This window comes from Myotis lucifugus, unplaced genomic scaffold (assembly GCF_000147115.1).
Source record: "Myotis lucifugus unplaced genomic scaffold, Myoluc2.0 scaffold_404, whole genome shotgun sequence".
NCBI lineage: Eukaryota > Metazoa > Chordata > Mammalia > Chiroptera > Vespertilionidae > Myotis > Myotis lucifugus.
In genome coordinates, this window is record NW_005871452.1 from 494,259 (window position 1) to 506,762 (window position 12,504).

Genomic DNA, 12,504 nt, shown 5'->3' on the forward strand with positions numbered 1-12,504 from the left:
TTTCTAACTTCAAGCCATCACGGTTAGAGTATATGCTTGGTATAATTTCAGTCTTCTTGAATTTGTTGATGCTAGTTTGTGACCCAACATATGGTCCATCCTTGAGAATGTTCTATGTGCACTGGAGAAGAATGTATAATCTGATGTTCTGGGATGAAATGAACTGTAAATGTCATTTATGTCCATTTTGTCGAATGCTTCACTTAATGCTGATATTTCTTTATTGATTTTCTGTTAGGTTGAACTGTCTAGAGCTGTCAAGGGAGTATTAAGATCCCCAATTACGATTGTGTTTTTATCTGTTTCTCCCTTTAGTTCTGTGAGTAGTTGTTTTGTATATTTTGATTCTCCCTGTTGGGGTGCATATATATTATGCAGTGTTATGTTTTCTTGATGTAATGCTTCCTTTATCATTACAAAGTGACCATCTTTGTCTCTTGTTATCTTGAAATCTATTTTGTCAGATATAAGTATGGCTACATCTGCTTTTCTGTGGATTATATTTGCTTGGAGAATCCTTATTCACCCTTTTACTTTGAATCCACCTTTCTCTTTGCAGCTTAGGTATGTCTCTTGTAGGCAGCATATGGTTGGGTTTTGTTTTTTGATCCACTCTGCTACTTTGTACCTCTTTATTGGTGAATTCAGACCATTTATATTTAAGGTAATTATTGATGTATGAGGCTTTCCTATAACCATTTTATCTTTTGTTTTTTTGGTGCTCTGTGCCTCCACTGGTTCTTTTTCTTTATGTTTCTGTCTGTTGTTTTTGTTTGGTTGTATTCCATACATCTTTCCTCTTTTTTTTTTTTTTAAGCTATGTGTCCTGGTTTGGGGAATTTTGTGTGCGGTTACCATTAGTGTTGTTAAAAGATAATTTTGTTGGATATATTATTTGTGACTGATAAGTTCTCTCTTTCAGACGTTTGAATATTTGGTTCTATTTTCTTCTGGCTTGTAGAGTTTGAATATTTGGTTCTATTCTCTTCTGGCTTGTAGAGTTTAGATGACATTCTGATGGATTTTCCTTCGTAGGTCACATCCTTCTTTTTCCTGGCTGCTTTGAGAATTTTTTCTTTGTCATTAATTCTTGACAGCTTTAGTACCAAAGTGCCTTGGAGAGGGCCTCTTTGCATTGAGGTAACTAGGTGTTCTGTTTGCTTCTTGGATTCGAGGATCTACTTCTTTTCATAGATTTGGGAAGGTCTCATCAACTGTTTATTTGAATAGATTCCATTCCCTGCTCTCTTTCTTCGTCTTCCGCAATGCCTATAATTCTAATATTGCTTTTTCTGATGGAGTCAGATAGGTCTAGTAGAGCTCCTTTATTTTTTTTATGCTCATGTCTCTCCTTCCCTCTGCGTCATATCTTGATTCCTATCTTTGGTATCACTAATTCTTTCCTCCATCTGGTTGGTTCTGTTCTCTTTGCTGAATAGTTCACTTTTAATTTCCTTAACTGCATGCTTTATTACTATGATTTCTGATTGGTTCTTTTTAAAAGTTTTAATCTCTTTGGTAAAGTACTCATTTTATTTATTGATTTGTTTTCTGAGTGCACTGAATTGCCTGGTGGTATTTTCTTGCATCTCATTGAATATTTTCAGAATTGCAATCTTGAAATCTCTCATTTATATCACATATTTCCATGTGTTAAAGTTTGCTTTCTGGAGACTTTTCATTTTCTTTCTGGTCATTCTCTTTGCTGTGGTTCTTCATGGTATTTGCTGTCTCCTTTGTTTACACATTTATCTCTGAAGAGGTCTCTCTATTATTTTCCAGTAGATGGCACTGCATCGCAAGATTTATTTTTATTTTTATTTTTTAATCTTCACTGAGGATATTTTTCCATTAATTTTTAGAGAGAGTGTAAGAGAGAGGGAAAGACAGAGAGAAACATCGATTTGAGAGAAACACATTGATGGGTTACTTCCTGCATGTGCCCCAACTAGGGCCTGGGCCAGGAAGGAGCCTGCAACCGAGGTATGTGCCCTTGACCGAAATCGAACCCGGGACCCTTCGGTCCACAGGCCGATGCTAGGGCTTTTTTCTTTTTTTTGGATTGCAAGGTTTTTTACCTCTGTGGTCTCCCGGAGGTGAGCCTCCGAGGCTTCCCTAAGATGGTACCGCTCTGCTGCTTGGGGGTAGGGTTTGTTTTGCCCTCACTGTAATGGCCACCCCTGACCTCCGTGGGGTCCCCCCCAAGTACCCCTCTTGGGAAGCAGTCACAGATGGAAACCAGTTCTACTGCAGCAGCTCTTGGCTTCCAGATCATACGCTCCTGGACCCGGCGCCAAGGGCCACGGGAGGCGAGTTTATGGAATCCAAGCGGCGGCAGGGCTCTGGTTCTGTTTCTCTGTCTGAAACCCCACTGCTGGCCCGACAGTGGGAAGCCGCAGGGCAGAAGCCTTGCTCTGCCAGGCGTCTGCTGGCTCCGTCCCTGTTTGTTTCCTCGCCACTCGCCCTGCTGGGCTGCCCTTCCCCACCCCCAGCAGCTCTCTGTTCCTTGGGGAGAAGGAAAGGCCTGCCCCCCCCCCCACCCCGCTTTCTTTCCTCAGGCCAGCCAAGCCAGGAGCTCCTGGCAGCAGGGCTACATCTGCAGGCCTTCTGCACTTTCCTCCCTTCTCATCTCCGTAAACCCACCTTTAGATGTTTCAGTGCTCCTGTCTGAGCAGAATTTCTTTGTTGAACTGTAGTTGGTTAACTTGTTGAAATTTCAGGGAGGAGGAAAAGGTGTGCTCTCACAGGGCCATTCCTCTGATGTCACCGCTCATTGACTTTTAAACTCAAGTCTCATGTAGATTTGTTTTATTCTATATTTTTTAAATATGATTTTATTGATTTTAGAGAGAGGGACGGTGGGAGTGAGAGAGAGGAGAGAGAGAAAGAGAGAAACATAGATGTGAAAGAGAAACATCCACCAGCTGCCTCCTATCTCCTACCCGTCTGTGCTGAGGATTGAGCCCACAATCCCAGCTTGTGCTCTAATGGGGACTCAAACCTGCAACCTTCTGGCTCATGGGACCATGCTCAATCAACTGAGCCACACGGGCCAGGGCTCATGTAGATTTGTTTTCTTTTCTTTTTTGTTATTATTATTTTAAAATATATTTTTATTGATTTCAGAGAGGAAAGGAGAGCGAGAGAGAGAGATGGAAACATCAATGGTTAGAGAGAATCATCGATCGGCTGCCTCTTGCACACCCCACACTGGGGATCGATCCCTCAACCCGGGCATGTGCCCTGATCGGAAATCAAACTGTGACTTCCTGATTCATAGGTTGATGCTCAACCACTCATCCACACCAGCCGGGCTAGATTTGTTTTAAAAGAGACAAGTTTCTTGTGAACCTCTACTTTTGGGCAAAAAGTTATGCCAAGGAGACAAATTTATGAATAATAAATTAACTATAAAACTAATTTAATTCATAACCCAGCATCATTCCAACCAATGTCAGTAATTGAAATGGACCAATGATATTTTGTTTAAAGTATGTCACTGCTATGAATGAGAATATTCAGGTTGTCTTTGTGATAAAATATACATAACATAAAATTTACCATTTTAACTTTTTCAAAGTGTACAGTTCAGTAGCATCAGTACTTTCACATTGTCACACAGTCATCACCACTGTCCTTCTCTAGGCCGTTTTCATTGCCCCTGAGTGAAACTGTAACCTTTAAACAATAACTCCCCATTCTCCCCTTTCCAAGTTACAGGTTCTTTGTTTGTGTTCTGCATAGCTATCCTTTAATTGATGACTTAGTATTAGAAATACCTTGACATTTTCATTCATAGTTTGCTGTGACATTATTTGGTACTAGAGGCCCGGTGCATGAAATTCGTGCACGGGGGTGGGGGAGAGGGTCCTTCAGCCTGGTCTGCACCCTCTTGCAATCCGGGACCACTGGCTCCTAACTACTCGTCTGCCTGCCTGCTCACCCCTAATCACTCGCCTGCCTGCCTTGATCGCCCTTAACCACTTGCCTGCCTTCCTGATCACCCCTAACTGCCTCTTCCTGCCTGCCTGATCATCCCTAACCACTCGCCTGCCTTCTTGATCGCCCCTAACCATTTGCCTGCCTGCCTGATCGCCCCTAACCGCCCCTGCCTGCCTGATTGCCCCTAACCATTTGCCTGCCTGCCTGATTGCCCCTAACCACTCACCTGCCTGCCTGATTGCCCCTTATCATTCGCCTGCCTGCTTGATCGCCCCTAACCACCTCTGCCTTGGCCCCTGCTGCTGCAGCTTCGTCTGGAAGGACTTTTGGAAGGTTGTTCGACTGTCTGGTCTAATTAGCATATTATGCTTTTATTATTATAGATTCATTTGGCAGGAACTCATCATTTATATATGAAGATTGCCTCTCTCCTTTTTTTCATTAGCTTTCTATATTTAAAGTAACTTTTTTCATCAATCAGTAATGGGAAATACAAAAGTGCATGTGATAGTCTCTCAGAATATATTTGTTAATATTTCAAATGATCACTAAAGCAACATTTAAAAAAATTACTACAGACTTTGTACAAGTTTTTGATCTCTAGTGTGAACAATACATATTTGGAGGACCCATGATGTAAAAACTGAGAAGTAGGACAATCATGTTCCAGAATGGAAGGAAGGTGTTTCTTACAACGGCAGAAGTCAGCACCGTAGAATGTGGCCGAGTATGAGGGCAATATAGTATGACAAAGAGTAAAGTACCATTCAGTGTGAATATTAACTGAAATGTTACTGTTTTTCCAGGAAAATAGAGTTACATGTTCTCAGTGCAGAATATCTGATTGCAGTGTTAAGGAAATTATGTTTTATTCTTTTAGAATTTTTACCCCCTGTATTCTCAGATTTCCTGAGAATCTCTTTCTTAATATAATGCTCTCTGATACTTTACTTGTTTTGGAAGTTAAAGCTAGCTAATATATTTTGTTTTTGCTTTTGTGACACCTTTTAACATAATTTGAGATGTCTTGGTATATCAGACATTTAGATGGGAGCATTTTAAACATTTCGACCTACATGGACATTTTGATTCTGTAAAATACTCCTGTGATAATTTTTTACAGTTGCTTCAAATATGTAGAAATATGGTAATATAATTTGGTTAGGTTTATTTTATGTTGCGATCAAAGGTGGCAGTGTCAATGAGCCACATTGGTTTTGAGTTGGTTTTAATGGGAAGAGAATAAGAAACACAAAATGGGAATGGTTTGAAGAAATTTGTACGTATTAGATGGTTTCTTCTTTGGAGTAATTATTTCCAATATTTGCTTTTTAGAAAATCATTTCAAGAAATATACCAATCAGATTCTGAAGGATGGAAAACATCAAAAGATCTGAGAAGTAATCTTGGAAATTTAGAATCAGAACTTCTATTTCTAAATACGCTTACTGGTATCAATATCAGAAAGTACTCCAAGAAGATAGAGAACCTAACGAGCACTGAGATGACAGAAAGGCGTAAGTGTTAATTTTTATCTAGAAGTGGTGTTGAAGCTTTTCTTGTTATGCATAGGAATTGGGTGGGGTGTCGTTGAATTAAAATTTTACAAGGTAACTATCTGAATGTGTGGTTGTGGTAAAGTTGTTTTGTAGGGTATCTTGCATATCACAGTGTGTACATAATACTCTTAAAAGCTGCCTGAGATAGATGTTAAAGGAAACATGATAAAAGGATAGATATTTAAGTAGCTTAATAGTCAAGTAACAGAGGTAAGTGATTGTAAGAACAATACCACCACTAATTTGTAAATCTTAGGAGTTTTCCTCCACTGACCCGAAAGATGCTTCATCTACAGTACTGTACTCCTATTGAACATAGTCTGTGGCCAAGATAAAAGTATCAGCAGCTGGACTGTTTACCCAGGGAGGGTTTTTCTGGTCTCAATAAGTTTTATTGCCAACATCTGTGATGCACTAACAGGAAAGGGGAAGCTAATTCAGTTGTGCAATTGGATGTCAGGAACTTTGAACAAAGTAGCATTCCCTAAAGAAGGAATCACTTTTGGAAATGTTTCCTGACTTCCATGGAAATAACCCTCAAGACAGGGAAGGAGGGAGAGTGACTCTCAGTCTTGGGCAGCTCACCTCAGGGCAAGATTGAATTCCATGTAGAAGTGAGTGATGGAATTTAGACACTTCAGGTACTTGGAACGAAGAGGTGGAATGGAGAGTGATGTCAGGCCAGGTGTCAGACTTTTATTAGCACAAAAGTCTCAGTCTTCTTTTGAGCCCCACGTTCACCTCCATCTATTGAAGTACTTGATGCTGCTGATTCAGAATGCCTTTCCCTGGTATTCTGTGTGTAGATGGATTTGACTTTAAGGGTTCCCCATTGCAGGCTGAGGTTTTAGTTTCCCTGGGTCTGCCAGTTCAGTTCTTTTCCATGTGATATCTAGCTCATCCATACGATTTTTAGCCTCTAAAATTAGGTTCCTCTCATCTCTTTCTCTTTCTCCTTGTAGAATTGTGCAGTTCTAAAAATACCTTTATTAGCAAATCTAGATGTTGATAAACTCAGAATAGTGGTTATTTCTTGGGTGAGGGTAGAATATAGCCTGGGAAAGGGCACGAGGTAACTTCATGGGGTCCTTTAAAATTGCTGTATCTTGATCTCAGTGCTGGTTACATGGGAATTTCTGTTCTTTACCTTAATCTTTTGGTATAATTGAGAGCTAGAAAGTATAAGTTGATTTACTTCTGTTTCACACAAAGGTAATCAATTTGGTGCAGATTATTCTAGATATATTCAATGGAAATACTAACACATACTTCACACCATGTCACCACATGGATATTTGAAGAAGATTGTTATTTGCAAATAAATTATTTGTTTTTCTGATTGACAGGTATAAAGAAAGTTCTACAAAGACATAAATTATCAGGAAATTGCCACATGATTACATTTCAAGTTGAATTTCAGATTCTGGAATTCCAGGTAAACGAAAGATTATGTTGTGATAACAGAGATTCTATTGCTATGAAATAAAAATCTCCCCTCCCTTAGCCTCCAGCAGTGGCTGAACTGAAGAGCAGTTCATGAACCAGGATCCACTTGTTGCATATTTGTGCAAAGTGGTACCATTTCAAAAATTTTAAAGTATAAACACAATACCCCAACAACTGCATGTGGGAGGGTTGTTGCTGGGGGATAGGTGCTTTATTGGAGGGCAGGTTGCAAGATGCTCCTGGGCTCCCAGTGCTTGTCCTGAAGTGCTGGAGGCAATCCTGGATGCCTCTAGTAGTTCACAGATATGCCAGCCATTTGTAAGCTTTTATCTATTGCTGCTTAACAAATTTCCCCAAAATTTAATGGCTTAAAGCAACAACAAAAAGAAACCACATTGCCCTGACTGGTTTGGCTCAGTGGATAGAGCATTGGCCTGTGGACCCAAGGGTTCCAGGTTCGATTCCGGTCATGGGTGTCAGAAACAAATTTAAAAAAAAAAGAAAAGAAAAAGAAACCACATTTATTATATCACTCATTTCTTGTGGGTCAGGAATTTGGGGACTGCTCAGTTGGGTGTTCTTGCTTAGGGCTTCTCATGAAGTTATGGTCATCTGGGACCACAGCTATCCAAACACTGCTCTGGGCTGGAGGGTTAGACTCCAAGGTAGTTCATGGTTATGCCAGCAAGTTGTACTGGACTGCTGAGACATAGCACAGGAGGAAGATACTTTTGACTAAGATTTTCACATAAAATTAGGAAGCAGACAGAATGGTAATGTACAACACATAGCAAGGGTGGAGTGGAAGAACAAGGCTCTGTCTGACTCCTCCAAAGGCTGGCACTCAGAAGTGTGGGATCCAGGCATAATTTTGTGAACTAACTGGGATGGGGTTCATGCTTTGATAGCAGAAAGCACTTTCAACCTGTTGGTTTTCCAGCTGGGCCTACCAAGAGAGTATGTATAAGAGGACAGGAAGGCTGCCTTGGCTTCAGCTCATCAGATCACCAAAGTGGATACAGACTAGTCCACACCAGGTCCTAAGTCCTGTGGGCAGGATGCTTACTTGCATTTATGGCCATGTGCCAGGATTCCTCATCCTGTTCTCAGCCACAAAATAGCCCCAAGTTGTCCCTTTTTATATGGGACATGAGTTGATGTCTGGTAATCAGGACCCTGTCTCCTTAGGAACTAGTCAAGGTCCAGTTATCTGGGCTGGAGGAGTTGCTTCTTGAGAACTCTTTGTAGCCCTTGTCTCAACTGCCACCACTGTCCCAGGCAGGCTGAGTGAGAATGAGCTGAGGGATTTCCAGGCTCCTCATCTGATGTCAGAGTTCGCAGCTTGCTCTCACCTCAGAGTGCCCCGTCTCGAAGCTGCCATGGTGATCAAGAACATCCACGGTGTGGTATTGCCAAGGTCAATTGAGCAGAATATGACATAGTCAGGGACATAGGTGATGAGTGGCCCTAGGGAGGAGGTATATTGTTCCCAGGTTGGCATCAGGCCTTGGGTCCATGTAAGGTCACCAAAATAATATTGTTCTGCATGATCACCTGCTGAAAACTGAGACAGAACATGGACCCAAATGGATTAGTCTTGTTTGGGACGGAGGCCTGTGCCAGGATCCCAAGCTTCTCCTTACTGCGGCTGAGGAACTCATGGATATTGTCCCATTGTAGAAGGTTGCACTACAAAAGGACCAACTGCATTTTCTTTCTTCGTGGGTAATGCAATCCTAAACTCAGAGTGGTAATATACCAGTGCCCACCTGCATCCTGGCCTCCATTAATGGGCTAGGCCTACAGTCCATGTCAGGTGGAGGAGTCATAGGCTTGAGGTCCAAATCCATGTCTAAGAACATCTGCACTGTCAGTGTGTACATTGCCCAGGAACGTGCTCAGGGGTGTCCTAGTATTCCTGGGGTCCTGCAGGCTTTTTCTTGCATATCACAGTGTGTACATAATACTCTTTTTAAAAAAAATATATTTTATTGATTTTTACAGAGAGGAAAGGAGAGGGATAGAGAGTTAGAAACATCGATGAGAGAGAAACATCGATCAGCTGCCTCCTGCACACTCCCCACTGGGGATGTGGCCACAACCAAGGTACATGCCCTTGACCGGAATTGAACCTGGGACCCTTGAGTCCGCAGGCCGACGCTCTATCCAATGAGCCAAACCGGTTAGGGCTATACATAATACTCTTAAAAGCTGCCTGAGATAGATGTTAAAGGAAACATGATAAAAGGATAGATATTTAAGTAGCTTAATAGTCAAGTAACAGAGGTAAGTGATTGTAAGAACACCACCACTAATTTGTAAATCTTAGAGGAGTTTTCCTCCGCTGACCAACTGCATTTCCTCAGTCTTTTTCCACAGTCATTCCATGGGTTATCTGGGGAGAAACTAGACTATGGGCAAAATCAGGTTTGCCCACAAATCCAATTGAAAAGAGACTGTCCTCTGCAGTGGAGACTGTCCGAGCTGCTCAGTGGAGCTGGACATTCCAGGATAGGTTGTGCTCAAAGATTGGTGTGCTCATTAGTAGGACTATGGCCTGAGAGGTCAAATAGACTGCTTTTTTGGTGGTGGTTGTTTTTTAAACTGCATATTTTACAGAGGCAGTCCCAGGGTGAACTGGTTCTGGGCTCTGCAGCTCCCATTATGGTTTGGTTTGCTGTCCTGGGTGGCTGTTGTAAGCACAGACAGGAAGACAGGACCAGAGCCACGTGGGCCCTGTCACACCGGTGCTGCTCTCCTGGCTTCAGTGGCCATGTTTCCTGCTCCTACCAGGGAGTGGCCGCACCAGCCCAGCCCTTACTTCCCTGTCCAAAGTATTTAAAAAAATTTTTTTTAAATTGATTTTTAGAAAGAGAGGAAGGGAAAGGGAGAAAGTGAAACACTGATGTGAGAGCAGAACATTGATTGCCTGCTCTTGCATGTCCCTTACTAGGGATCCAGCCTGTACTCTGAGCATATGCCCTGACTGGGAATGGAACTAGCAAACTTTTGGTGCTTGGGAAGATGCCCAGCCAATAGAGCCACACCTGCCAGGGCCCTGTCTACAGCATTTTAAGCTAATGTCGAATCCCATACCATCGAAGCATGATTGAAAATTTTGTGACCATTTCGTTATGGCCTAATGTCATATGCTGAATGAATTAGAATTAGTTGAGCTGCACTTGACAGAAAACTTAAAAATAAAAGGTGGTTTCAGGTACTAGAAATTTACTTCTCTGTTGCTTCAACAAAATGCAGGGTACGTTTTCAGGGATTGAATGATCATCGAGCTCTGCCATCACCCACGTGGCTTCCAAATCATGTTGTGAATCACTTTAGCATTTGAGGCATCAGGAAGAGAGAGGGGTTGGCAAATAAGGCCTCCCCTTTTCTGTCGAAGGACACTTTTTAGAAATTGCAACACCCATAATTTTCACCTAAATTGTCTTGGCCAATAAGTTAGTGTGAGGGAGCCTGGAAATTTAGTCTTTATTATGCATGGCATGTGGCTAATGAAAATTTGGGGCAAGAGTGAAATGAAGAATTGGGGAGTAACAGCAGTTTTTGTTCCATATGCAGGGGTGGGGAACATCCAGCCCGCAGGCCATATAAGGCCCTTGAAATCATTTGGTCTGGCCCTGCCATGGCAACTGCAGGTGGAACTTGAAATTCAATAAATCTAGGAGCTTTTTTCATAGCAACATAAATTTATATTAAGTGAATGATGTTATAAATATCCAAATGGACCTGGACCGAAAAAAGATTTCCCAGCCCTGTTTTAGGGTATGTGTGTATGTGTGGGGCATCTAAGGAGAGGAAGAATTTATGTCCTTTGAAACACACAGAACAGTAATTGTGGAATCTCTAAAGAAATATGAGTCGTCATTGCTCACATTTCAAAGTATATCGGTGTTTTGAACTGTTCCGTTTTACTTGGCTCCAGAAGGAACATGTTCTTCTCCCTGTCTCTGTTAAGAACACTCACTTCATCTGCCCCTTTCCAACTTTATGATGCTCCCTGAGGACCAGACCTGTAAGCAAGATACTTGGAGCAATCACAAACAACTCTCGAGTCAGCAAGATCTTAAGGATAAGCCATATGTGGGACTCGGGCTTTTCGGAGAAGAAAAGAACAAAGAAATATCTTATATTTTTGTTTTTTGTTGCTTAGAATTCTGATGTAATGGACTAATGAGAATTATATTTTAAATTTTTATTATGTAGTAGTGAATCTTCACATATTCTAGGCCTACTCATCTATATACATACATATACATATATATCTACACTAGTAAAAGAGAAACGTGGTAATTGGCGTACGACCGCTACCCTTCCCATTGGCTAATCAGCATATCCTTATGCAAATTAACTGTCAGCCAAGATGGCGGCCGGCAGCCAGGCAGCTGGAAGCGAACATGAGGCTTGCTTGCTCCAGGGACTTAGACTGCAACGTTCCCCGCCTGACTTGCCGGCCTCTGAGCTACAACTCTAAGAAACTATGTTGCAAATATAGAAGCTAAACAAAACCCCAGAAAAAAGCTTTCAGCCAGCCAGGATCTCAGAGCTAGAGTTATACATTGTTTCGATTATAGCAGTGGAAGCCTCAGAGCTAGAGCCAGAGCTAAAGCTGGCCCAGAATAAAAAAAGAAAAAGAAAAAGAAAAAAAGGAGTGGTTGGGAGATTCAGTCACCCGCCAGGCTGAAAGCAGCCCTCAGCTCCTCACCCAGACTGGCCAGGCACCCCAGTGGGGACCCCCACCCTGATCCAGGACACCCTTCAGGGCAAACCAGCCGGCCCACAGGCCTCTATCTTATATAGTAAAAGGGTAATATGCCTCCCAGCACCGGGATCAGTGGAGCCGCGAGGCCTCCTGGCACCGGATCAGCGTGACGGGGCAGCGCCCAAACCCCCTAATCAGCCCTGCTCTGTGCCTGATAAGGGGGAGCTCCCCAATCCCCTGATTGCCCTGCGGCTCTGTGTGTGACAGGGTGCGGCGCCCCAACCCCTCCCACCCCCACACACACAGGGCCCTGCTCTGGTGTGTGACAGGGGTAGAGACATAACCTCACCATCACCCCTGGGACGGCAGCCGTACACTGAAGCGAACAGGGAGGCTTGCTTGCTCCAGTGACTGCAGACTCCAACGTTCCCCGCCTCACTTGCCAGCCTCTCAGCTGCAACTCTAAGCAACTATGTTGCAAATATAGAAGCTAAACAAAGCCCCCAGAAACCTGCGTTAGTCAGCCCAGGCTTCAGCCAGCCGGGACCGCAACATTGTATCAATATACACAAGGAAAAAACAAAGGCCCTGACACCCGGCTTTTCAGCAGCCGAGGCCTCCAGAGCTAAAGCTGGGCCCAAAAATAAAAAACCAAAAGAAATAAATGGAGCAGTTGGGAACCTTCAGTCCTACCCCCCCAGCCTGAAAAAAACCCTTCAGCCCCTCGGCCGGAACAAGCCACGCACTCCAGGGGGGAACCGAACTCTTGACTCAATAAAACATCTATCAGAGATAAACAAGTCGTGCCCTTAGCCGGCGCGAGGGGCGGTTGTCCTT

At 42.9% G+C, this 12,504-nt stretch overlaps 1 protein-coding gene across 1 annotated transcript in view; it reads left to right on the forward strand.

The window, feature by feature from the left end:
• Positions 1-2,170: 2,170 nt before the first annotated feature.
• The window catches only part of CENPP (centromere protein P), a 217,401-nt gene continuing 207,067 nt past the window's right edge, over positions 2,171-12,504 (forward strand). Inside the window, exons 1-3 of the mRNA XM_023743622.1 lie at positions 2,171-2,385; positions 5,278-5,459; positions 6,848-6,936. Of these exons, the coding sequence (XP_023599390.1) occupies positions 2,171-2,385; positions 5,278-5,459; positions 6,848-6,936 (486 nt within the window). The remainder of the gene's footprint in view (positions 2,386-5,277; positions 5,460-6,847; positions 6,937-12,504) is intronic.